General features: G+C 39.8%; 2 protein-coding genes across 2 annotated transcripts; one reads left to right on the top strand and one right to left on the bottom strand.

Annotated features, from left to right (window-relative positions):
• Nucleotides 1–340: 340 nt before the first annotated feature.
• On the bottom strand, nt 341–14,453 carry TDP2 (tyrosyl-DNA phosphodiesterase 2). Its single transcript, XM_026511273.4, has 7 exons — nt 14,206–14,453; nt 14,038–14,126; nt 10,212–10,385; nt 9,406–9,497; nt 7,850–7,968; nt 6,214–6,384; nt 341–1,458 (listed from the first exon to the last, which is right to left on the bottom strand). The coding sequence occupies exons 1-7, from the start codon at nt 14,356–14,358 to the stop codon at nt 1,177–1,179; spliced, it is 1,080 nt and encodes a 359-aa protein (XP_026367058.1). The 5' UTR covers nt 14,359–14,453; the 3' UTR covers nt 341–1,176.
• A 108-nt stretch (nt 14,454–14,561) lies between these two features.
• Nucleotides 14,562–27,486, top strand: ACOT13 (acyl-CoA thioesterase 13). Its single transcript, XM_026511272.4, has 3 exons — nt 14,562–14,856; nt 23,355–23,539; nt 25,635–27,486. Exons 1-3 carry the CDS (start codon nt 14,776–14,778, stop codon nt 25,798–25,800), a joined length of 432 nt encoding a protein of 143 aa, XP_026367057.1. The 5' UTR covers nt 14,562–14,775; the 3' UTR covers nt 25,801–27,486.
• The last annotated feature ends 88 nt before the right edge of the window (nt 27,487–27,574 follow it).

Genomic DNA, 27,574 nt, shown 5'->3' with positions numbered 1-27,574 from the left:
TTAAATAAGTATATACAAATCTCCCTTCCATTGTCACTACAAAGGGAATGTTATATATAAATTCAGTTTGTCTTTTTTTAGGTGTTTTAGCTGTTAATTTTGACACCCCCAATGAAAATGAGGCTCTGTGACTTCTCATTCTAATTACTCCTCCTGGCTTTCCTTTTTTATACTGAGGATGTCGATGTATGCTTCGTAGTTCTTGGTGGGTTGAGAAGCTTCGTAGAAGCGGTTTTCTTCCACACAAAGGTGAGTAGCAGCAGTGGGCCAGAAACAGGAAGCAGGTAAAAACTTCAATCCCGTCATGGGCTCAAAAGCATACTAAATTTAACAAACTATAAACAAGTAAAATTCTTTATTTAAAGTACATTTCTTTTACAGAGAAAAAAGTTTCTTTAAAGCACATTTAAAAGTGCTCCTTATCCTCTCCTGTAAAATAATTCAATTTTATAAGAAGTAAAACTAAAAGGCTGTTCCTCTTTAAATACTTATTTTGCTCTTAGGAAAAAAGCCCAATGCAGCTATAACACCAACTTTAATCATTATCAAGCTTAAATTTACCTCTGTTGGCAACATGAATGGTGACATGTTGACAAAGATGGATTTTAAAAAGTGAAGGAATTTCAAACTGAAAGAATTCATTTATAGCTTACCAATCATGTACTGTTAGCTGACAAAAACAAGGTCTGCTATAGGATAGCTGCCATCTACTCAAATGCACATAATCATGGCTTTTTCATTTAAGATAATTGAATTAAAAGATCCAATCCCCCAAACACAATAAACTCTTATTTTTATTTTTAAGGATTTACATAAAATATAAACTACTGGGTGCCTGATTTTAAAAATAAACTATAAAGGCTTGCCCAGAGACCATGTGGCCCTGCTTGAGAACCGGCCGCACCTCTGCAGGATTACAAGCACGGACAGTCCTGGTGGCCTTTAAGAAGTCTCATATTCTGTATGCTTTAGTTTAAATAAACATCAATATTTAGTCCTGAAATTTGAGGACACAATCCACAAAATAAAAATCACAGTAGTGTTTTCTTCTGTTACAATGACGTAGTATATTAATTCCTCCGTATAACCTACCTTTCCAGACAGGTAGAAATTACAATTGCAAAAATCCAGAACAAAATTACTCAGAAGATAGAAAACTCTTATTTGAAAAGCATTTCACAGGATTACATCTAGGTTGCACAGAAGCCCCCAGTGATCACTAGGAAATCTACCACAGTCCAGTTTTTCCAACCCAAGGAGTTCCAAACTTTGGGGAACAATATGGCCACTTTCTGCTGCTGTCCTGAAAAATATTCGATCAAAACGAAGCTTACAAGCAGCAGCTATTCCAAGATTACAGTTCATCTGTGTATCCCATGTATACTGGCAATGCTTAGGTTTGCCCAAGAACTCCCAGACATCCAAAATGTTGCTGGGTAAACCACCACATTTGGTGACCTGAAAAGAGAAAGAAAACTCTTTAAGATTCAGTCCTTTTTCTCCTAAAGTAAAAAGGGTTTCACTATTATGTCTAAGTGCAACAATTCAAATCAGAATGTCACAAATTAATGCACCAATGCAAGACTATGTATGAATATTAAATATACTTTAAAAAGTACTTTGCTGTATGGTAATAAGCAGGTAATATAAAAATATCTAAACAGCCAGAGAGGTCTGGAATTTGCCCTTCTCTTCTGCCATAAATAGATTTTTAACTCTGGGCAGCAGATGAAACAGAAGGCTGAAAACCCACAGCCTCTCTTATTGCTATTAGTTTTTGAAAAATGAACACAACTGAAAAGTAGGCAAAACTTACTCTATTTTAGTCTATAAATGTAGACATATACCATTTATATGATTGACTAAGGCCAACTGCCTTCAGTTTCATTTGAAATTTACTATCAAATCTTCCTTCTCCCTCTTCACATTCCAGGATTTCAAAAACATTTTATTGTGGTAAAATACAGGCATACCTCCTTTTATTGCACTCCACAGACATTGCGGTTTTTACAAGTTGAAGGTTTGTGACAACGCTGCATTAAGCAAGTCTACTGGTGCAATTGTTCCAACAGCATTTGCTCACTTGGTGTCTCTGTGTCACATTGTGGTAATCCTTACATTTCAAACTTTCTATTTCTATATTGGTTACAGTGATCTGTGATTAGGATCTTTGATGTTACTATTGTAATAGTGCCCATATGATGGTGAACTTAATATGTGTGTTCTGACTGCTCCACTGACAAGCCTTTCCCTCTTCTTCCTCTCCGTAGGTCTCCCTATCCCCTGAGACACAATACTGAAATTGAGTCACCTGTCTCCCACTTTAAATCAAAAGCTGGAAATGATGAAGCTTAGAGAGGAATGTGTATCTAAAGCCCAGATAGGCCAACGGTAGGCCTCTTGTCTGTCCTAAGCAGTTAGCCAAATTGTGAATACAAAGGAAAAGTTCTTGAAGGAAGTTAAAAGTGCCACCCTGGTGACCACATGAATGATAGTTAAACAGCATTACTGTTGATACGGAGAAAGCTCCAGTGGCCTAGACAGATCACACCAGCCAAGGCCTAATCCAGAACAAAGGCCTAACTCTCAATTCTATGAAGGCGGAGAGGTGAGGAAGCTGCAGAAGGAAAACATGAAGCCAGCAGAGGTTGGTTCATGAGGTTTAAGGAAAGAAACCATCTCTATAACACAAAGTACAAGGTGAAGCGGCAGGTGCTGATGGAGAAGCTGCAGCAAGTTCTCCAGAAGATCGAGCTGAGAGTTAATGAAGGTGGCTGCACGCAACAACAGATTTCCAATGTACGTGAAAGAGCCTTCTATGGAAAGAAGATCCCATTTAAGACTTTTACAGCTACAGAGGTCAGTGCCTGGCTTTAAAGCTTCAAAGGACAGCCTGGCTCTCTTGCGAGGGGCTAACGCAGCTGCTGACTTGAAGCGGACAGTGTTCATTCACCATTCCAAAAATCCTAGGACCCTTAAGAATGATGCGATCTCTGTATGGAATTGTCGAATCGCTGCATTTTATACCTGGAACTAATATAACACTGTATGTTAACTACACTGGAATTAAAATAAAAGCTTAATAATAAAAAAGAATTAATTATGCTAAATCTACTCTGTGTTCTACAAGTGGAACCACAAAGCCCGGATGACAGCACATCTGATTCCTCTGATGGATCTAGGCAAAATCAATTGAAAACCTTCTGGAAAGGGTTCAACATTCTAGATGCCATTCAGAACATTCATGATTCATGGGAAGAGGTCAAAATATCAACATGAACAGGAGTTTGGAAGAAGCTGACTCCAACCCTCATGGATGACTTTGAGGGGTTCAGGATTTCAGTGGAGGAAGTCACTGCAGATGTGGTAGAAACAGCAAGAGAACTAGAATTAGAAGTGGAGCCTGAAGATGGGACTGCATGGCTGCCTCTCATGACAAAACTTGAAATGAGGAGGAGCTGCTTCTTACAGATGAGCAAAGTGGTTTCTTGAGATGGAATCTACTCCTGGTGAAAACTGCTGAAATGACAACAAAGGACTTAGAGTATTATGTAACTTAGTTGATAAAGCAGTGGCAGGGCTTGAAAGAACTGACTCCAATTTTGAAAGAAGTTCTACTGTGGGTAAAATGCTATCAAAAGGCATGGCATGGTACAGAGAAATTGTGAAAGCAAGAGTCAATCAATGCAGCAAACTTCATCATCTTACCTCAAGAAATGGCTACAGCCATCCCAACCTTCAGCAACCACCACCCTGATCAGCCAGCAGCCATCCACATCATGGCCAGACCCTCTCCCAGCAAAAAAGTTTATGACTGGCTGAGAACTCAGATAATGGTTAGCATTTTTAGCAATAAAGTATTTTTTAATTAAGGTACATACATTGTTTTTTTAGACATAGTGCCAGTGCATACTTAATAGACTCCAGCAGAATAAACATAATTTTATATGCAATGGGAAACTAAAAAATTCATTTGACTTTTATTATGATATGCACTTTATTACGGTAGTCTGGAACTGAACCTGCAATACTTCTGAGGTATGCCTGTATCCGTAACATAGAAGTTAGCACAGATCTATGGCACTAAGTACATCCACTTAACTTGCAGCCATCACCACCATCCATCTCTAGAATCTTTCATTTTCCCAAACTGAAACTCTGTACCCAATAAATACTAACTACCCATTCCATCCTCCCCCAGCCCTGGTAACCACCATTATACCCTCTGTCTATGAATTTGGCTACTTTAGGAAACTAGAGGAATTTAGGAGGAATTGTAAAATATTTGTCCTTTTGAAACTGGCTTATTTCACTTAGCATCATGTCTAGGGCTGACCCATACTGTAGCATGTTGTATTTCCTTCGTCTTTAAGGCTGAATGATATTCCATTGCATGTATATACATTTTGTTTATCCATTCATCTGTCAGTGGTCACTTCGGTTGCTTTCATGTTTGTGCTATTGTGAACAATGCTGCCACAAATGCAGGTGTACAGATACCTCTTCGAGACCCTGCTTTTCTTTGTTTTGGGTATGTATCCAGAAGTGGAATTGTTGGACCATATGGAAATTGTTTTTGGAGAAATCACCACAGTTTTCCACAGCAGGTATACCATTTGATATTCCCATCAGCACTGCACAAGGGTTCTAATCCAAATCCTTGCCAACACTTGTTATTTTCTGGTATTTTGCTAATACTCCTGCTAATGGATATCAAGTAATACCTCATGATGGCTCTGATTTACATTTCTATACTGACCACTGACACTGAGCATCTTCTCTTGTACTTACTGGCCATCTGTGTATATCTTCTTTGGAAAACTGTCTATTTAAGTCTTTTGCTCATTTTTAAATTAGGTTGTTTCTTTATTGCAGAAATTGTTTATATAACATCATAGCATATCAATTATATTATTATTACTCACTTGTCATCTATAGGATTTGCAAATATTTTTTCCATTCTGTGGGTTTCCTTTTTATTCTGTGATCATGTTCCCTGATGCACGTAAGTTTTTCATTGTGATAAAGTTCATCTTTTTTTTTCTTTCGTTGTCTGTGTTTTTGGTGTCACATCCAAGAAGTCGTTGGCAAATCAATGTCATGAAGCTTTTCCCCTTTGTTTACTTCTAAGAGTTTTACAGTTTTAGCTCTTACTTATAGGTCACTGATCCATTTTGAATAAACTTTTGTATAGAGTATAAAGCAAGGATGCAAGTTTGCTTTTTTGCATGTGGATATCGAGTTTTCCCAACACCATTTGTTGAAAAACAGGATTTTTCTTTTAAGCAGGTCAGTTAGTCAACCAGGTACCACAAAACAGCTACCATGAAGTCACTGATTTGCAAACAGCCCAATAGTTAGACTTTTAAAAAAAAATGATCTGTGCATAAGGGCACGAAATCACACAGAGAAGCAGATCAGCACCTTTCTTTAGGCTACTGCCTTCACTTTGGAAGTCCTGAAAGGCTTTCATTTCTCATTTCACTTCTTCCTCCACTCCTGGAGCTTGTAGCAGTGAAATGAATGTTTCACTTCACTTCTAATTTTTTTTTTAAATGATTTTTTATGTTAGTCACCATACAGTACATCCCCGGTTTCCGATGTAAAGCTCGATGATTCATTAGTTGCGTATAACACCCAGTGCACCATGCACTTCACTTCTAATCTGATGTGAGTTCAGCCAGAGTTGGGGGAAAAGGTAAGGCCAACTTAACACCATTTAATATGATCTAAGTCTACAGAGGTCCGGAAAAATCCCAGTGTCTCAAATGAACTAAGGGGAAAGAGACTTTGTTTCAGCCCTGGAGATGGTATACCGGGGAAAGGGGGTAAAAAAAAAAGTTGAAAAAAGAAAACTCAGAAGAGAGGTAGGGACAATTGTGATGGCCAAATCTTTCTGTTCTTCTCACCTTGCAACTTGAGATACTGCAAATAAACTTAAATCTTTTCTTAACTCTTTATTGTTTTCTCTATACCCCTCTTTTTGATCAACATATATTGTTTTGTGTTGTCTGTTTTAGATGCAGTATTTTTGCGTTCCCCCAATAATGTAAGAGCTCCTCCCGCTTCCACTTCCCCAGTGCCAGGCCTACAGCACATGAATCGCATCCGCAAGGTCACTTACGCATTTTAACAGCTTTGGTCAACAGAAACCTAAGTTAGTTCCCACAGCAATAATCTGCCCACAGGCACAGGACTGACTTTGTCACTCACTTCGTGATCCCTTAAATTTGTATCTCCTGCAAATAGGACCGTAGCTGACTCTGGAGCCTCTTGCATTTTCTTTAAAACCGTTTTAAACTGATTCATTCGTTCCTTAGCATGCCCTCTGGTGCTCTCCAAATGAGAAGTCATAAGGCAAAGTTCATTTCCCGACACACTTGCCTGCAACGGGATAAATAATTATAGTTGTTAAAATTCACTAACCACTAATCTGAAATTTGATAACAGAATCAACCGATTATTCAAATGACTGGTATGTATTTACCAAAGCAAAATCAGCACTGTGCTCCTATTCCTCGGTCAGGGTGTAACATGCTAATCCTGCTCCCGAAGAAGACTACTTAGCGAGCGCCCACTGATACTTCAAGACCTACCTCAAATGTCACCACCACCAGTGTCCCCAAGCAACCCACAGCATCCTGGAAAGACTGGTTTTAAAGTTCCCTACACTGAATTACAGCATAATTATTTCTCTCTTAAAAGTCATGAGTCATTTGAAAGCAAAGATGGTTCTTTTATTTTCTGCTATTACCAAGAGCCCGTCACATAGGTACTCAAAAAAAGTCAGTTAAATGAATGACTGAGAATCATTTACCATTTTGCAGTTAAGATACTAATAACACAGGATCTGTTAATTATTTAAACTAACTGCCTGCAGAATCAAGTCCAAATTCTTTCACGCTGGGCATTCATGACCTTCTATAATTTGGATCCAACCTACTTCACCAACTTCTTGTCACACTACCCCTCTCCATGCCCTCTACACCCAACTGAATATAATGTTCATTTATACTTATATGTGTCCCTTTTCACGTACTTTTATATACACACACACATCCCGCAATACGCACTTTGCCAAAATTTGCGCATGGTGGTTCTACCACCGGAACTGTTCTTAACGCCGACATCTTACATATTTTTCAGCGCTCAATTCAAATACAAATTCCCTCATGAAACTTTTCGTTAAACAACCTAGCTAATCTCATCACAAGAAAACAATTTTGTGATCGTGTACAGCACCAGCTGTTAAATGGACTACTGCGGTGATTATTTTGCAACATACACGAACATCCAATCTTGCACTGAACACCTGAAAGCGTTACCATCGTGCCAGTTACACCTCAATTAAAAACAAACACAACCAATCTAGCTAAAAGTTATCTCTAAACTTCCATGGCACACACCTCCTCCAGGGGCACTTATGCCTTTCCTTTATTTTAGTTACTATATACTGCAATCCTTCCCTTGCTAATCTATAAACTCTAGGAGAGTAAGATCTTTTGATTCATTCTCGTAAGCCTTACATTGTACAACAGAGTATCATATGTGATGCGTTTAGGGAAAAAAAAAAAAAACTTAAGGAAGCAAATGTGAACTGTTAGTAAATTCTTGAGTATTCTTAGGAAGATACCTAATGGATCAGGATTTTATGTTTACAAATTTGTATTTGAAATTTGTGTAAAAACTTAACTTACAATGTTCTTTAAGACTATTTAAAAGAATGTAGAGGAGACAAAATTTTCTCTAGTGGCAATTAAAAAAAAATGATACCACAATGGAACTATAAGAAACAACTCATTCTTTAAATTAAAAAAAAAAAAAAAGTCAATTAAAAAAAATTACTTACATACACACACAAAAGGTTTCTCATCATTTTTGTATTTGGAAAAGGGATAATCTCCTGGCTTTTAAATTTCACTCTCGATTTCTTCAACATTATAGCTGTGAAATATCCTTCTTCATGACCTTCAAATGTTTGTGGAAAAGAATTTAGGCTGAGAAGTCAAGAGTATTTGCAGTTTATCACAAGTTCCCCTACTGAAGGTTTTATAACAGGTACAGATACTTAAATGGATCTGAATCTTCAAAGTAAACTATTATTTCAAAATAGGTGAAGATAGCCAACTGAGTCCCTATGTTTACCTGCCCCCTCCCACAATGTAGCTGGATGTATTGAAGAAATATAAAAATAAAAAAGAATTCACATAAGTGCCAAAAATAGTTAATGATGCCAATATCAAGTAAGAAAATTTGAGAAATTTCTGAAAGAGTAGATGAGACTTACACTGAGCCAAAGTAACATGCATTTAGAAAAATTATAGTAAATGAATAAAAAATTTAGAAAGGTATAAAATCGTAAGAAGAGAAAAGAATAGAAGTAGAAAGGCAGTTAATGAAAGCTTCCAACTGTTTTTCAGAAAATAAAGTAGCTGAAGAAGTGCAAAGTGGTTTACTGGAGCAGAGGGAAACCAGGAAAAGAGGAAAGAAGGAGAAGGAAGAAACAAGGGAAATTTCGAAAGGGAGGGCCAAGCAGGACAGCAGGCAGCCTAGAAAAATGGCGCTGTGCAAGCACGCAGGGGAGGGTGAGGGGGACAGAGAAGGAGGAGAGAGGGAAAGAATTTTCCAGAACTGAAGGTGACAATCCTTCAGTTTGAAAGTTCCTACCACATATTTAGCACAATAAATGGAAAAAAAAAAAAAAGACCCAATAAAACAAGGAAGGAAACCAAGGAGGAGGAATAGCATGGTATTCAGAAAACAAGAAATCTAAAGCAAGAGTCAAAAAGAATCCCCAAGAGAATGCACAAAAGTTGTCCCACAAAGACACACACACACAAAAGACAGAAACTGAGAGATTACCTTCTCCTTAGCAACCGAGAATTTAAAATAAATCAAAATTAAAATCACATTATGTAAAAGTGAAAGTCAAAGAAAACATAAGATTTAGCCAACTGTTATGGAATGTAGCCAGTGTGTGGTACATTAAATGCACTCAACAACAACAACAAGATGGAAAATCAAAAAACTATTCAGGGCAAAAAGATAGGAAAAAACCCAAAATCAATTAAAAGGAAGAAAGACTTTTTGAAAAAGTATAACCAAAATGCAATTATCACACTTAAATTTTTTAATAAATTAATTTTACCAAAAAACTACTCCAGGTCTCAAATTTTGGCAATTTACATTTTCCTGAAAAACCGTCCATTTCCAATACTTTTCACATATCTTAAGCTCTATAACATATTCTCCTATGGTTTTCCTAGTATCCTGTGTCTGGCTTACTTTTCTCAAACTTTTTAAAATTTTTACTTTTTCTTGTGTGTGCTCCTATTGGCTAACCTTGATTTATCTCTTTTATTGACTGTTTTTCAAAGACAAAGACAGTAGCAGGAAAATTGTTACCTGTAATAATCTCATAACTACTTGCTCTCTTCTTTAGGTAGCTACAATACGGGGGAATAACTTCTTGTAGAAATATCACGTCTGGGTTGTACCTAATTCAAAACATCAATTTATAATAAATACCAAGTATTATACTATTTCATTTGCTGACACCTAGATTAGCAAAATACCACACCATAAAAGAAACACAAAACTACTGCCTCCTAGGGCACCTAATATTCAATGTTTGTACTGATACCTCATAACTGTAAAATGAGAAAGATCTGTGCTATTTAATAAATACCGTAAAGACCAAATTAAGTCAGAAAAACATACGTCATAACACTTTAAAGTGAAAAGAACTGGAATCACTGACAACAGAAATCGGTATATGGAGAGTCTACAAGGGTCGTATACTCCATTAGATGCCTTACAAGTTATTAATCCTCGTGAAACAGTTAACCGTGATGAGAAAACTGAGCTGCCGAGAACTTCAGTGGTTCCCAAGGGATTACAGAAGGTCATAGAGCCAGTGCGCAGCAGATATAGACCATTTTGGTAATTTCATTTTCAGAGCAATAATTACAAAGTTTATTAAGTGAAACAGTACTAGAAGGCTTCTAACAAAAATTAAGTGTTCCCTCCCCACCTTGTCCACACTCTCGCTCACAGAGGCAATCACTCTCCATTCTTTTACAGGTTTCTTCTGAGAGCTAGATTTTGAACTCAGATCGGATTCCAAAGCTCATAATCTTGACCGTCACCCTCTTTGTAGATAGGTAAGCCATGTTATCATGCTACCATCAGACCTAAGTAGTAATACTTACAAAGTTAAATAGGAACACACCCCTCGAGCCCTCTCTTGCAGATTGTTCAGATCCAATCCATCAACATTCCAGGTAATGAAAGAGAACACGCTGCCATCTTCTTGCTGAATCCCTTCAGATGTACTGGCTTTAGAACTAACGGAATCAGTTGTCTCTTCATTCGTTAGGTCAACACTGGCAAGATCACAATGAAACACAACTCGGCAATTATCTCTGAACTGATTAATTTTAAATTATTTTCTAACTATTTGTAGCCCTCATTGTACAGATAAATAAATTTTAAAAGAATCCAGAAGTATCTGCCTATAGAAAAGCAGAAGTCATACAACTAAGGAAAAATACATTCTTACTGTGTTATTTGTTTGCTCACTTATATAGTTAGAATCGACTCAATATCCCTCAATGACATGTGTCAGTCACTAAAATGATTTTGTAAACTATGACCTGAAATTAGACTACGTAGTGTAAGATTTCCCAATTTGGAGTCACCTTAAATCATATGTGAAATGTTTGAAACATATGAAATAAGATCTCACTGTGAGTAATAGTTGCAAATTTTTTGTTAGTCCCCTCCTTGAAAGGTGAAGTCTAAAACCTCTCCCCCTGAATCTGGCCCTTACTGACTTGCTTAACCAACAACAATATGGTGGAAAGGAAATCCTGGCACTTCTGTGGCTTGGTCATACGAAATTTCGAAGCTTTCACTCAAGCGTTTTCTAACACTTTCTCTCTCCTGAGAGATCACTTAAGAAGTCTGACTACCCTGAGACCACCATGCTGGAGAGGCCACACGCACATGCTCCCAGTCCATGGTCCTGACACCACCTCACACCCTCCCCACCATGGCACAGATATTTGTGTGGAGGGACAAACCATTATTAAAGGGTGACTGCCGAGCAGTTATACACCATACATAAATTTAAGAAATAGGTTTCTATATTTATAACTTTAATAAATTTAATGTCAATATTTTAACTTTCAATTAAAATATTTTATTGAGATATAATTGACATATAACATTATATTCATTTCAGGTGCACAACATAATGATTTAGTATTTGTATACACTGTGAAGTGACCACCACAATAAATCTATTTAACTTATTATTCTAACTTATTTTGAAATAATATCAGACTTTCAGTAAAACACTAAAACCAGTAAAAAGAATTCTTTTCACCATTCACCCACATAAATGTTAACACTTCACTTCTTTAATATTTACTTGCTTTGCTCTTTTTATTCTGAAATGGCTGGATAAATACCCTTGTATTTCCTAGAAACAAGGACGGGCTTACATATATACCCAGCATTACTGAACATCAGAAAGTTACCACTGATATAACATTATTATGTAATTTTAAGACCTATTCAAGTTTTGCCAATTGCGCCACTAACGCTCCAGTTTACAATTCTGGGTTAGGGAACTCCTAATGGTTCTCCCTGCCACCATTACTCGGCTGGATTCACATTTTTTCTGTGGGACTATTTCAGGGAATCTACCTCCTCTGTTCCCATTTCTTTTTTTTTTTTTTTCTTTCTTTCTTTCTCTCTTTCTCTCTCCCTTTCTTTCTTTCTTTCTTTCTTTCTTTCTTTCTTTCTTTCTTTCTTTCTTTCTTTCAGATTTTATCTTTAAGTAGGCACTACACCCAACATGGAGGTTGAATTTACAACCCCAAGATCAAAAGTCGCATGCTATACCATGAAGAGTCACATGCTCTACCGACTGAGCCAGCCAGGCACCCCCAGCACATACTTTTTTTTTTTTTTTTTCTTTTAGGTAGGCTCCACTCCCAAAATAGTGAGGGCTTGAACTCATCTTGAGATCAAGAGCCTTTGTTCCCATTTCTTTACTAGTTACACTTTAGGTTGCAACTGACAGAAAGTAACTCAAGCTCCTATAAGCAAAACAGAGGAATTTAGAAGGAAACTGAAACCTGTCACAGAGCCAGGTATGGGAATGCAGCTATCCCTGAGGAAGTGCAATCAACGTTTTCTCCTGATCTGACTCCACTGACTCAACCTCCCTCGGCTTCATTCTCCTTCTGCAGACCACCATTCTCAACTTTCCCCACAAATACTAGGTTAACATGTTACTGTTCCAGCTCCACAGGAAGATTCAGACTGAATTCTCTTCCTCCCAATCTGGAAATCCCAGGAGAGAGGATCTGATTGGCCAGCTTGAGCTAGGCAAATACAACATGGGAGGCAGAGCTCTATCACAGTTAGGAGAGGGGGGCAACTCCCCTAAAAGGCTAGTCAGAGAAAGGAGCCTAATGAAATGATCTTATTACATCTGTAAACTGGTGCAGCTGAAGAGATCATACGGAGAAAAGTGTCTTCACTATGAACAGTTAACTCTATAGGCTGCCCACATATCTGGGAGAACTTCATATACATTAATTCAGAGTTTATTACATGCCAAATATTGTACTAGACTTTGGGAAATTAACAATCTGTAAAACAGATACTGACTTCGCCAAATGGATACTTTAGTGGGAGACAGAAAATATTAATCAGCAATTATAATATAAACTAAGTTACTATAACCGGGATCATGCAGAATGCTGTTAAGAATACCTACAAGGGAAAACCTATCCAGACTTGAGAGATCAGGGAAAGCTTCTTGGAGATAAGTAATGTCTAAGCTGGGCCTTAAGGTAAATATTACTTAGCGTTGAAAGATCGAAGAGAAGGTTCTAGGCAAAGGTAATAAATGATGTAGGAAAGAAAGGCAAAAGAAAAATTAAATTTCCTTACTACCAACAGCTCATTGACAAGTCTTTGAAACAGGCACCGTGACCTTTCTCTAGGAACTCAGCTGCGCTGATGTTAGTACTTTTGCTAAGAGCAAAAGTCAATCTTAGCCACCCCCCACAGGATCCTATAAATCTACTTTAACATATAAAAATTCCCTTGGAGACTTCCTCTATCTCTACCACTCTCCCCCAAGATACATGCTGGCAATCATCCCCCAAGCACATGACCCACAAATATATCTGAAGGGTCTCATGACTCAGGTTTTATTAGACAGTAACAAATGACCTTTTCCTATCAAAAGCTAGCCCCCTCAAGGTCCTGGAAACCTAGCTTCCAAAATACTTTGAAGGCTTGTGCTGTCCCTAACCCCCTCCCAACGTGAAAGCATATAATGGGCCAGTCCAGCTCTTTCTGCCCATGGGTCCAGTCCCCGTGCTTTAATAAAGCTACCTTTTTTTCACCAAAGACGTCTCAAGAATTCTTCCTTGGGGCACCTGGGTGGCTCAGTCAGTTACGAGACTGCCTTTGGCTCAGGTGTTGATCCCCCAGGACCTTGCTCTCAGCTCTGCAAGGAGTCTGCTGCTCCCTCTGCCCCTCCCACCGCTCATGCTTTCGCGCTCTCACTCCCTCTGAAATAAATAAATCTTAAAAAAAAAAAAATTTCCTTGGCCATGGGCTCCAAACCCCAACCATTTCTACATCAATAAGTATCTTTACAAAGAATGCAAGGCAAGAGAAAACGCCCACTGGAGAAAGCGAAAGTTTGATTCCCAGTAACAACTTGCGGGGTAGGAGAAAGAGAGGGGGAGAGGAGACAAGCCGGGAAAGATAGGTAGTGGTTGAACCGCTGGAAGGCGTAAGGCACCTGGACTTCAGAACCGCAGAGTATCCCTGGCCGGCCGGCAGGGAGAATGAATGAACACAGGAAGCCGGGGACTTCAGCAGAGGACCCTGCCTCCCTCATTCATTCCGAAGCGCTCAGAGATTTCCCTCCCGGCCCGCAGCGCCCGGGGGAGAAGGCCCCAGCCCCGCGCCCCCGCCCGGCCCGCGCGCCCCCCGCCCCCTCACCAGGACTCGGGCCCCGCCGCCGCCGTCTGAGGGCGGCTCTCCGCGGCGCTCTCCTGCCCGGGCGGCTCGAAGTAGGAGTTCAGCGCTCTCTGAAAAACACACACGGCGGTGAGACCTGGGCGCCCCCCGGACCGAGGGAAAGAGGAGGAAGAGAGCAACGAAACGTACTTCCATCTCCCAGTCGTTCTCGGCCAGGTAGCACTGAGCCACGGCGGAGTCGCACCTCGCGACCGAGGCGAACTCCACACACAGAAGTCGCTGCTTTTTCACCTCGGGCTCGCCCTCTGCCCGCTCCGCTTCCAAGTCCCTCGGCCGTTCCATGGGCTCGCCCAGGGCGCACCGCGCCCCTCAGCAGGGCCGGAGAGCCGACGCGCGGATCTGCGCAGGCGCCCGCCGCCCCGGCGCACCCACCTCAGCCGCCCGGCCGGAAACGCGCTCCGCCCTCGGAGAGCGATAGGCGCGGCCGCGCCGCGGGAGAGCCGGCCGGGGCGGGGACGGGTGACTCACTGCGCGTGCGCGCGCGCGGTCACAACTGGGAGGGGGGCGGGACGTCAGAGTGCGAGCTGCAGGGGCGCTGGCGGCGGGTGCGCGACACGCCAGACGCCGAGCGCAGAGCGGACGGAGAGGACGTGGGTTCTTTCGCCCTGCGTGTCCTTGCTCCTTCGCGGACTTCGGGGCCCCGCCTGGCTCGCCCAAGCTTCCTTCTTGCGTTGTGCCCAGAAGCCGCAGCCGCCCGCGATGAGCCGCTTGACTCAGGAAGTGCTGGAGCTGATGAAGTCGATGACCCGTGTCCCCGGTTTTGATAGAGTTTTGGAAAAGGTATTGCAGTCGAAGCGTTGGCTTCTAGAGAATGCACGATGCTTGGTGCGGGTTGCGCTGAGTGTGTCTCGCTAGATTCTTTTGGACTGCCCGGGTAAATTCACCTTAGTAGTAATGATTACTGCTTTCGTAGAGCGTCATTCTATGTTAGGTCGGGCGCATGGTTTCCTTTGTGGGGGATGTACATAACTAAATTCAGATCTGCCCTGATTTAGGATTGGGTTCCTTCCGGATTAAACCCACTGCCAGTTGAAAATACGGTAAATCGAAAGTGCATTTTAATAAAACTAGCCTCGCCTATGTTGAATGTGGTCAGATCATTTCTTAGCCTACAGTTGGGCAAAATCATCTAACACCAAGCCTATTTTGTAAAGCGTTGACTATCTCGTAGTTTATTGAATACTGTACTGCAAGTGAAAAACGGAATGGTCATATAGGTACAGAATAATTTGTTTCTTTTCTTTCTTTCTTTCTTTCTTTTCTTTTCTTTTCTTTTTTTTTTTTTTTTTTTTTTTTTTTTTTTTGAGAGAGAACGCCAGCGAGGGGGAGGGGGAGAGAAAGAATCTTAAGCAGGCTTCAGGTCCAGCGCAGAGCCCAAAGCAGGGCTCGCTCTCACGTGAGATGGAGCCTGCCTGGCGCTCTGTGGTCATGACCTGACCCGAAATCAAGAGTCCGAAGCTTAACCGTGAGCCACCCAGGCACCCTTAGTTACAGAATAATTTTAAGTCTAGTTGCTTACCCTCCTGCTGTAGGGGCTGACTGGGAGGTGCAGCTCACTGCCACTGCCAAGCATCTCGAGAGCATGGTACTGTATATGACTAGCTTGGGAAAAGATCGAAATTCAAAATTCGAAGTTTCTATTGAAATATGTAACGCTGTCACACCATCAAAAGTTGAAAAATCTTAAATCAAACCGTCATAAGTCAGGGAATGTTTAAATGATTATCAGTTGTGGAGACAGAATTGCTTGGTTTCAGAGCAGGAAAGGGCTTTAAAGTTCGAACCTTCAACAAACAGATGCCTATAGTGCTCTGAGGTAAACAGTATGAGACAATGTCTACACTTAAGATGCACTTGCAGCCTAGAGGATTAGAAAATAAATAATTGCAGTAAGGTAGGAAAGCCAAATTCCAGGTAGCGTGGTGCTTCGGAGTCAGGCAGGGATAGCCTCTGTCTCCTTTGCACATGAAAAGATTAGCCCAGATTCCTAGTTTTCAGTGTCTTTGTAGAAATCATGTTAGGTAGGAATCATTTATAAATAAACATGAATAACAGAAGCCCTTGGTTATATCAGATTTGGAAGGCATTTAACAACCTTAAGAACCTTTAGGTTTTTTTCCTAAATATTTTAAAGAATGCATGCCTGTTTTCCTTCTTTTTTTGTCTTTTTTCTTTTTAGAGAGGGAGTTGGGTCAGGGAGAAGCTGAGGGAGAGGGAGAGAAAGAATCTTAATTAAGCAGATCCATGCCCAGCACAGAGCCGGATGTGGGATTTGATCCACAACCCTGAGATCATGACCTGAGCTGAAATCAGGAGTCGGACGTTTAACTGACAGAGCCACCCAGGCGCCCCTGCCGGTTTTCCTTCTTATTAGGAAAGAGTATTGGGAAATTTGCAAATACATAATGTAAAAGTGGAGCTTAAACACAGACCAATTGCCATCATTTGTAGGAAGAATGTAGGCTGTTGGACCAAAGTCTTCCTCCTGGAAACAACATTTGGGCTATGTTTCTCAACATGTAAGTAACTTTCCCTGATTATATCCAAGGGCTTTTGTGAAAAACATGGAAAATAATAGACAAATGTATTTAATGTTTTCAAATAGCAAACACTATAAAATCCAAGGATATGCTACTTTTTAACAGTAACTTTTTGAGAGAGAGATTATGCAACAAAAGAAGTATTGGACTAAGGGTAAGTTTGAATTCCCTAAAAACATCAATAGCCATTTTCATTGTTAAATTTTCAACAACCAAATTTTGGGTGTGTGTCCTGTCATGATAATTTTGCCATGGGTTGGATTTGCCTTTGGGTGGTCTGATTAAAAATCTCATACCTTAAACAGATACACTGTAACAGTCATAAAATTGTGTATGCCTGAGTTGGCATTGGTGGTACCGTGTCTTCCAAGAAGAAATGCCTATTAAACCTCATGTACAGAGTTTCTCAGAAGTTGTAGTAAGGTTGAATAGGGGTACCCATGATTCTAGACCCAGCACTGTCCAGTAGAGAGATACAGTGCAAGCTACAAATGCAAGCCACATGTATCATACTATATATATATATATAATTATAAAAAAGCAAAAAGTAAGTAAAATGAATTTACTAATGTATTTTAAGCAACTCATTATATTGGAAATTATACTATTTTAGCATGCAATCAATACAAGAGTATTCTGTTTTTGGGACTTCATCTTTGAAACCCAGTGTGAATTTTACGCTTAACAGCACATCTCAGTTCATACTGGCCATTGGCCGTGTTTCAAGGGCTCAATACTGACATCAGGCTAGTGGCTATCACACTAACTGCACGCAGGTCAATACCATTGTAGGTGCTCTGTATTAATTTGATCTAAAGTAGGATTTGTGGTTGTTTGTGTTTTGTGTGGGCACAGTTGCTTGGGCTAGAATATATATTTATGCGTAGTGATCCATAAGGCTAGTTGTGAACTTGGCTCCCTTGCTTTTATTGTAAATTTAAAGGTTAACGTGACCTAAACCAGTGGTTCCCAACTAGGGGTAATTTTGCTCCTCACAGGACATTTGATAGTGTCTGAGGACGACTGGAGTGGGATGGAAGAGGCACCGCATGGGGGGCATCTACTGGGTGGAGGCCACAGACACTAATTGTCTGCCAGTGCACAGGCTCCCTCGCCCCCACGCTCCACAATAATGAATCATCCAGTCCGAATGTCAACAGTGCTGACATTGAAAAACCTTCGTACTCACTCACTTTGTCCTGGGTAAAACTAGATAAATTGCTACTCCTTTGTTCTAAGTATAAACCATGTCTTTGCACTGAACTTTGGTTGTTCAGATCGTGGCACCTCCTTCCCACATGTCTTGGTGTGGAACAAAATGTGATTTTTTTTCTAAATCTCTAGTTAACAATTATTTATATTCTCTGTTAAAATAACTGGTATGTTGTTTCTTGCCTCACTGGTCCTTGACTGACGAAATTATTTTATGTCAAATAGTTGCCCTTTGGTTATTTAAACAGGAAACTAGAGATTTTTCAAGACAAGAATGCTTATTTTTAAGCATTTAAAGCAAGTGTATTGTTAAAACTAAATTGGAGTAAGGGTATATATGATCTTCCTGTGCTCTTACTTTAGTGCTTTTGTGAAGATGAGGAGGGATAATGTTTCTTCTTTTTCTTTTTCTTTTTAAGTAGACTCCATGGCCAGTGTGAAGCCCAGTGTAGGGCTTGAATTCATGACCTTGAGGTCAAGACCTGGGCTGAGATCAAGAGTCAGATACTCAGCGGACTGGGTCACCTAGGTGCCCCTCTTCTTATTATTGAGTGTAAGAAGCAAGTAAGATGTACAGTACTATTTAAGTCTGCCCCATTATCCAATCCTACAATGGCCCTACTAGCTAACTACTCCAAAAGAGACAACCACCTCACCAAAAGAGAGGTGCATTTTTTTTTCTTGATAACATAAGAAAGACAATTCTATCCTGAGTGCTAACCTCTCATTCTTTTGAAGTTTTTTTTTTTTTCTTTTTTTTGAGGAGTGGGGAGGGGCAGAGGGAGAGGAGAGAGAGTCTAAGCAGACTCCACACTGAGATGTGGAGCCTGACGTGGGGCTCGATCCCACAACCCTGAGATCACAACCTGAGCCAAAACCAGGAGTCAGATGCTCAACCGACTGAACCATCCAGGCACCCCATTTTAATTATTTTTTTAAGTCAATGAATAAAGTAGGATAACACTTGAAAATTTGATAATACTCCAATGGGAGTTTTAGATTTTGGACAAATGTTTAGAACCAGCATATCAAATCTGCTAAATAATGGTGACTTTTGAAGAAGGCACTTTGCACTCAGTCCTGGTTCAGATGTCAAATTAATGCACACAAGATCTTACCTTAGAACATGTTTATTTTAAGGCTATTCTTTGTAAAAAAAAAAAAAAAAAAAAAAAAAAAAAAAAAAAAATACAAACCTCCGGTTTCTCAGTGTTTATAAACACCCACAAAACCTATCTTTTATAAAACACTAATATAGAAGAACTAACAGTCAAATGTCCTGCTCTTACTATAAGATCACTTTAAAATTAGTCAACAAACCAAGTACCATGAGATAATGAAGAAATACCAACCACAGTCCCTTGCCTTCCATGAGTTCATCACCTGGGAGAGGAGAAAAGTGGGATCCAGGGAACATACCACTGCCATCAGATGTTCCCTGAGAAAAAAAAGAGTCCCATGAATAAAAAGTTCAGGAAACATTGATGTTGTATCCTCCCTTTTTAAAAACAAATTGCAGCAAAATATACATAACATAAAATTCGCCATTTTAACCATTTTAAAGTATACAATTCAGTATTAATTGAATTCACACTGTTGTGCAACCATCACCACCATCTAGAACTCTTCATTTTGCAAAACTGGAACTCCGTACTCATTAAACAATAACTCCATTCCCTTTGCCACCGCCATGGCAACCACTGTCTACCGTCCGTCCCTCTCAATTTGATTACTCTAGGTACTTCATATAGGTGGAGATGTTCTATCATTTTTATATATTTAAACATTGACTAGTTCTGCCATAAGTAAACATGTTTCACTTTATCATGTGTAAGTCCCACAATATCACCTGTGGAGGAACATGCCTTGGGGATTTCAAGTGACAGGCACTGTGTTAGGGTCTGGAAAGACTACGTGGAATCCAGCACAGAAATAAGGGAGTGGAGTTCAGACGTGAGGTAACATTGTGTAGAGTCACCCTTGTGGAAACAAGATGAAGATGTGCAAGTAAATGAGATGTCTCAAGAGGAAGGACACAGACTAGAGAGGAGCATTAAGGTTTAGGACTGAACCTTGAAGACTGCAAGAATGGGTAGGAAGGTAAGAACACACCTTGTACTTACTAGAAGAGCCAAGAGGCTTTGAATGGACGACAAAAGGGCAGTGATGTTATTTAGAAAATCTGTCAACATGACATACCAACAGATATTTCCAAATTCATTATTGGCCATTAAAATCATCTAGAAAATAATAAGCAAGCTTTGTTTAAAGACCTAGATACAAAAACGCTGGTTGTAACATTATTTGTGATATCAAAAATGTGAAATAACCTAAATGTTTAACCACAGAAGAATGGATAAAAGAAATCACTTGTAGCTCCATGTAAAGGAGTCAGTTTAAAAAATGATTTATTATCACAGGAGCATGTCACTAAATGATGTGTATGACTTTATAAAATTAGAAATTTTTATCTTAAAATTTTCATAGCATTTACTATGTGTCAGGCACTCTGCACTTTACTAATATGAACTCTTCATGGCAAAAGATACAATAAAAGTCAAAATACAATTATCTGAAAAACAATTTCTCTATGAGTAGGTGTTAAAATCAGGTATGGTAAAAAGAGCTGTAAAAACAGTTTTGTAAGTGGGCCAAAGTATATCAGCAAGCTGTTTACAAAACAGATGTAGTCAGCCAGTAAGCGTGAAAGGGTGCTCAGTAGCACTCCCAATGTGGCTAGTGCAAATTTAAACCGTGAGATACCATATTATTTTGCCTATCATATTGTAAAAAGAGTAATTCAGAGTAATAATATACATTACTGATGAGGAATTAGGGAATGAAGCACTCTTCTTCATTGCTTTTGAAAAGGAATCTGGCAGACTTGTTAAAAATTTACATACCCTTTTACTCAGCTATCTAATTTTGGTGATCTATCTTATACAAATAAAAGTACCTTTGTAATTGTAAAAAATATGGAAAGAACATACATATCGAGCAGGAGTTGAATATATCCAATACTAGGGAATACCACAAAGCAAGTAAAAGAGAGTTCTGTGATTGGAGCTAGAGGCACGGCTGATACACCAGGAAGAGAAAAATGGAAGTTGCAAAGTAATGTGTAGAATGTGATTCCGTTTTTGTCATTTTATAAAAAGAAGGGGGAAAAAACCCTATATACGTATACATGTTTGAATAAGCCTGGAGAATGAGACACAACACTGAAGGAGTGGTAGGTAGGGAAAAGCATCCCTACACTGCTTTTTCATATAAAATGAATGTTGGTAATTAAAAATCTAAGGAAGAGAAGGAACATGGCAGTTTAGATGGCTCAGAAATAAGATTTGTAAGATATAATTAGTGAAAGTATGGACTCATCAAAAGTTGCTGATACCATAGGGGAAAGGGATTTGGCATCGATTCAGAGCAACTACAAATATCTGGAACATCAGTAATTTTAGCAGTGGTGAATGGAGGACCAGTTCAAGGAAATGGTGAATTTACATTTCTTCTGCCATGGAAGCAGTCGAGGTTTAATGCTCCCTGCACACTCAGAAATGGCATGCTGGTGAAATGCTCTACCGCTTGTCTACATCGCCCTTTTATCCAAGTCCTCCACTCAGAAAGTGATCTGAGAGCTTTGATAAAAATTAAATGTATATATTTTTTAAATTCAGCACAGAACACTTTAAAAAAAAACGGTGTAATTTTTATTCAACCACCATAGGAGTTGCAGGAATTTCTGGAATGCTGTTCCTCAGTGAACAGAGATTACTTAAAATTTCTTTGTTGCCATCTTATTCGTGTCACTGTCGTAGGACAACTAAGCTGTGTGCTGGTCCTTGGCTCACCATGTTTACTTTCCTGCGGGGCACTGTCCCTTCCTGCGAACGGCTCCATATTCAGCTTCTAGGTTCCAATCTAGATCACCTGCAGAAATTCTACACAAGTCAGTGTTTTCCCCCCTGCAGAGAAGATCTGGAGATGTGAATAGACATTGCCACAGACCTCAGTGCATATGGGATGGGGACGGTCCTTCTCCAGTAGCCCCTTTTCCAGGTTCAAGGCGGCAGAGAACCTGTGTAAGAGAGAAAGCTTACTAATGTCTGTTCTCTGAAAACACGTACTTTTATAAGTTAGATATCCCTCTAGCAACTTGTATTTATTCTGTCTCTAGGAAGTCCCTCCCCCGTGTACTCACCTCTTCCTTTAGGTTGTGAACCCCTTAGAGCAGGGATTGGATTTCATTCATCTTCGCATTGCCAGTGCTTGCTATACTCATGTCAATGCCCGAATAAGGGGAGTTGACACCGTCGTCCTGCTTGGTGTGTATATTAGTTTATGAGGACATCTTGTGGCTAGATCATTTGTTGTATGAATACACTTGATCTGTTCTAGTATTTACTTGCCACTGATGTACGGGTTAGGCACAATATGACATAAAATTGTTTAGGATGATTTATATTGGATGGCTCTGTTTCTGTTTTACTTCAGGGCCTACTTCTCAGGGGTAAACAACAGGAAAACCACTAAAGTTGTGGCTTGTGAAACTCCAAAGTGTTTTCCTAGTGGGAGCCTTTAAAGGCCACTGTATATCCCAGAGACTTCATAGTTAAGTGTCGAGGGAGACCTGAAGACCGACCTAGATCTCAATCAGTTCTCTCACATCATAAGTGACCCCAACAACAGATCACTCTGAATTTAAGTCACCTACAGAATGGAGATTATCCCTTCCTTATTGCGTAGCACATGTTAGTAGTGTTTGGTTCAGCGCCTCGCATAGGAAAATGCTAAGGTAGCAGTTAGCTGGAATCTAACCATTTGCTTGAGACACTTAATTCTTTTTCATTAAACTACTATAAATGGGCAGGACCTTAAAAGCCAAAGTTCAACTCTGCTGGATTGTATTGTTAAGCTTTTTATTTTAAGATGAGTTTATGGTATAAGTTTGTTGATTCTAGCAATAACTGAATTAATGAATTTCTTCCAGTGTGTTTTTTAAATTGTTTAAATCGCTCATTACAAAGTCATTATAAAAATTACTCTGCAAAAAGTGGGGAACATCCAAGTTAAACCTATCATGGGTTAACAGATCACAGGAACCAGCTAGCTTTGTTGTTCCAGAATTTCTGTGGAGACATTAAGAGATGTCAGGTTGTCACACATAAAGCTGAAAATCTCAGAATATTTCTGCAGAGTGGAGATTAACGAAAACTACTCTTTCCCTAAATATTCCTTTTTAAGAATAATTGACATATGGGTTAATTTCCATCATAGAGGTATTGGTAACTTATTTGAATTTCTAATCAACTTTTTTGGGATGACTTAGTTTAAGATTTTATTTTTAAGCAGTCTTGACCTTGAACTTACAACCCTGAGAGATCAAGAGTTGCACGCTCTACCGGGTGAGTCAGCAAGGTGCCGCTGGAGTGACTCCGTTTAATCCCATGATAATTCTTGACGGGCTGTTTGGGCTTTCTTAATACCAAAGAATGTTCAATTTTTTATTTATTTTTTTACACTTAGGTGACTCTTGTCTCTGCTGCCCCTGGGAAAGTGATTTGTGAAATGAAAGTAGAAGAGGTCCACACCAATAAATACGGCACTCTCCACGGTGGTATGACAGCCACCTTAGTGGATAACATATCAACAATGGCTCTGATGTGCACAGAAAGGGGAGCACCAGGAGTCAGTGTGGATATGAACATAACGTATGTATCCAGACCGTACTACAAATAACTTTAATGTGAAAACTCACTTCAAACAACTGAGACCGAATACATTTATAACATAAATAAAACTGGAGGGGCCCTGAGCTGCTCGTCCTGAAATGTAGCTCTAGATGTGCCCTGAAAGATCCCATAGCCTTAGAATCTAGAACTAGAGGAACTAATGACCTAAACATTCCAGACAGCGAACATGCAGCTCCTGTTATGTACCCTGGGGGGAACTGTCCCACAGTCCTTACAACTGCCACTTGTACAGATGTCTTCTGAGGGTTGTACCGAGTGCCTGGAAAAAAGTCTGAATAAACTTCAGAGAGAAGTTGGATAAACCTTCAAAAAGTGTACATTGCCACTGCCTTGTAACAAGTGAACACAAGTGTCTAGTTTTGCAGTCCTGCATCTCTCCCTGCAACTGCGAACGTGCTCTGCAGACATCAACTACGTGATCTGGTGGCAGTCCCCCAGAGGTCAGGCTGTCACTCACCACTGTGAAAGTGCCTACAGGGGTCATCTCTTTTCAAGTGTAAAAAAATTCTAGCATCAGCTAGTGCCACTGCAGGTCCATCAGAGTGCAGGACCCAGGGGTTTAGCTTCCAGACAACTGCTTTTTCCACCTACACAATGATTTTTGCTGGGGGGACAGGCAGGGTTAGGGTGCAACACGAGGGCAATGGAAATAATGTCAGTTATCAGATTTTTAAACAATGTAAATCTTTTATAAGGCTACCTTAGGAAAATTCAGCCCTTCTTTACTATCGGAATAAATTGAGGGTGTAGTTAGCCAATCACAGGACTACAGGCAAAAGCTCTTGAAATTAAGATCTACAAAGGTTCTGCAGTCCTTACCTTATTCCACGTGGTGAGGGTAAGGCCCGCTGATGACTCCACTTTGCTTCAGGAGCCTCTGTTAAGAGCAGAGGTCTTCAAAATGAGCACTGCATCTCATGATCTCCTGAGATACAACTTTGCTCTCACAAGCCTAAGGAATTTTTAGTAGTCAAACATTGTTTCACATACATGTGGTCAAAGTACTGGTCACGATCAGGAACTGCCTGAGCTTCAAACACTGACTCACTTGAACAGAAACACAAAGTCTCAAAGATTTACCATAAGTATTTCAAAAATAAATGAGTGACAACTTATGATTAAGGTAAGTAGGCAGGTGTCTCTTAAAAAATATATGCAACTCGTCACCAGGATTCTAAGGGCCTCATATCAATTCTTATAGTTCTTAAATCGTTTTGAGTGCATTAAAGGGCAGAATTTACTCCAGTGCACTTGAGTGAATCCTAAACACTGATCAGACAAGATCCAGTAGTCCCCTTTTCACCCACAGGGCTACATTCCAAGACCCCCAGTGGATGCCTGAAACCACAGATAGTCCTGAACCCGTTATGTATGTTTTTCTCTGTACATACATACCTGTGATAAAGTTTATAAACCAGGCACAGTAACATTAACAATGATAATAAAATAGAACAAGCATAATACATTGTGATGCTATATGAACACAGTCTCTCTTAAATTACCTTGTACTGTGTGCACCCTTCTAGTGAGGACGGGAGATGCACTGCCTGCATGATGAAGTGAGGGGAGTGACAGGCAGGGCTGTAGCGTTAGGCTACTGTTGACCTTCTAACAATAGAACAGGAGGACCGTCTGCTTCTTCTGGACCCCAGGTAAGAGGGACCTACAGTATAGACACCAGGGAATACTTTACCCGCGAAGTTAAGTAGATTAAATAAAAGCTGTAGGAAATCTTTCACCAGCCCCAAATAAATATGAGATGGGAAACTTAAAGAAGGGGTGGGGGGAATGCCTTCCCATATTTATGGTAAAAGAAACTTGTGTGGATATGGAATGGGGAAGATGAACTTGGTCAGGACCAGCCATTCAAATTTGATAGGACAGAAAGCTACCTGACACTATTTCTAAACTACTTTGAGGAGGAAAATAAGCAACACATTAAGAAGGCAGTTGAGAGATGCACACAACTTTCCCTCTTAAAATATTGTGGTTAAAAATTCAAAAAGTAAAAATTATTTGCTGTTAACTATATTTAAACTTGTTTCCCTTCAAGGTACATGTCACCTGCTAAAGTAGGAGAAGACCTAGTGATAACAGCACATATTCTGAAGCAAGGGAAAACACTGGCATTTACCTCTGTGGATCTGATGAACAAGACCACGGGAAAATTAGTAGCACAAGGCAGACACACAAAATACCTGGGAAACGGAGCCCAGTAGTTTGACCTAAAGACATCCAGCAATGAAGACCAAGCGTAAATTTGACTTGAACAAACGTGACTGTCAAAATAAATTAGCACAACCACAAATAGTTAATTATTTTCTTTGGGGAAAATGACAGAGGAACCAAGTGGGCCATAGGCTGGGACTGTCTCTATTTTTCATTTTAAACTTCTTCAGTTTGTTTGTAATCTTATATAGATGATACTTGGATGAAAAAAATTCTTAGCTGAAAGGGTTTCTGAAAACTTAGCAAGGCCATTTTGAGATGAGATTACTTTAAAACTAAAGTCCAATATTAAGCTATTAGAGAAATATAGGAAGCAACGTTAAATAAATTTGGAAACACTATCCATAAAGGCTGATTTATCGTTTATCATGCTGCTGTCTGCTCAAAGGACAGATGTAGACTTCCCAGTTAGCAGTGAGCACACAGGGCGGACACGCAGTTCTTCTAATTATTTCCCTCTAAGAGGAACCTGGGGTGTCTCAGTCGGTTAAGCAGCTGCCTTCTGCTCGGGCCATGATCGCAGGGTCCTGGGATTGAGTCCCACGTCCAGCTCTGTCCAGCTCCTTGCTCAGTGGGGAACCTACTTCTCCCTCTGCCTGCAGCTCCCTCTGCTTGTGCTCTGACAAAATCTTTAAAAATAAAAGGAACGTGGACTTCTTGGAGAAAATAGCTGATTTCAGGACTGGGAGGCTGGGATAGGGAAATTGATGTTAACATACCTTGTGCTTGAAAGTAAGCAAATGTTCAAGAAAATGGTTTGAGAGGATGCAAACTGCAGCACTGAGAAAAAGGGAATTGTTGCGTCCTTTTCATTTAGGTAGATAATATGTGGCAGAGACAGGAAGGCGGCTCCTTATGATAGAATGCTGCTAAATGTGGAGGGGAGAAGTAGATGCTACCATTTTGCACCTGTCATGGTAAAGACTGGTTACAGCAAAAATCAAATTCATCAGTGGTGCTCCTGATGAAGAGCAAGGGCACGTCCATGTTCCCCAGATTGCTTCTTAGTTGCAAGGAGAAAAACAGTTAACTACACAATGCAGAAAACAGGACACCACCTTGACCAATCAAAATTAACATTAACCAAGAGCAAAGTGACAGTACATTTTTGGATATTAACTGGAGAAGGGAGTGAGGTCACTTGAATTGGGTACTGGCCAGAGTGCACAATCCCAAATTTAACCATGAAGAACATCATTCAAATGCAAAATGGGGAACACTATTTTAAAACATTAGCCTACTCTTCAAAAATGTCAAGGTCATTAAAGGCCAGATGAGACACTAGAGATTTGACAGCTAAATGCAAGGGCCTTGTAGTGAACCGTAGGGGATTAAAAAACACAGGGTATTAGGACAGGACCTGAGGATATTAGGACGATTAACAAAACTGGAATATGGACGCTAGATTAAGGTATATCAGTGTTAATTTCCTGAATTTGGTGACTTTACTGTGGTTATGCAAGAATATCCTTGTACTTGGGACATATTCTAAGTACTAGAGGATAAGGAGTAAAGATATATGGATGGTGTATGTACCAAACTCTCAAATGAATCAGAAGAGATGTGTCAAAGAACTGCAAAAAAATGTGGCTAAGACGTGGGCAAAGGTTATACAGGAGTTTTCTGTTACTTACAACTTTTCTAAATTTATTCTGAAATAAAAACGTAAAAACCAAGGGCTGCTGAAATGCCTGACTTAATAACTATAGCAAGTGTAATTCAATATAATTCAATATAGTAAAACAGTTAAGAGCTTGGATTCTA

This window comes from Ursus arctos, unplaced genomic scaffold (assembly GCF_023065955.2).
Source record: "Ursus arctos isolate Adak ecotype North America unplaced genomic scaffold, UrsArc2.0 scaffold_31, whole genome shotgun sequence".
In the NCBI taxonomy this organism is placed as follows: domain Eukaryota; kingdom Metazoa; phylum Chordata; class Mammalia; order Carnivora; family Ursidae; genus Ursus; species Ursus arctos.
The sequence above is the reverse complement of the archived record's forward strand: the minus strand, read 5'-3'. Positions and strand labels throughout refer to the sequence as shown.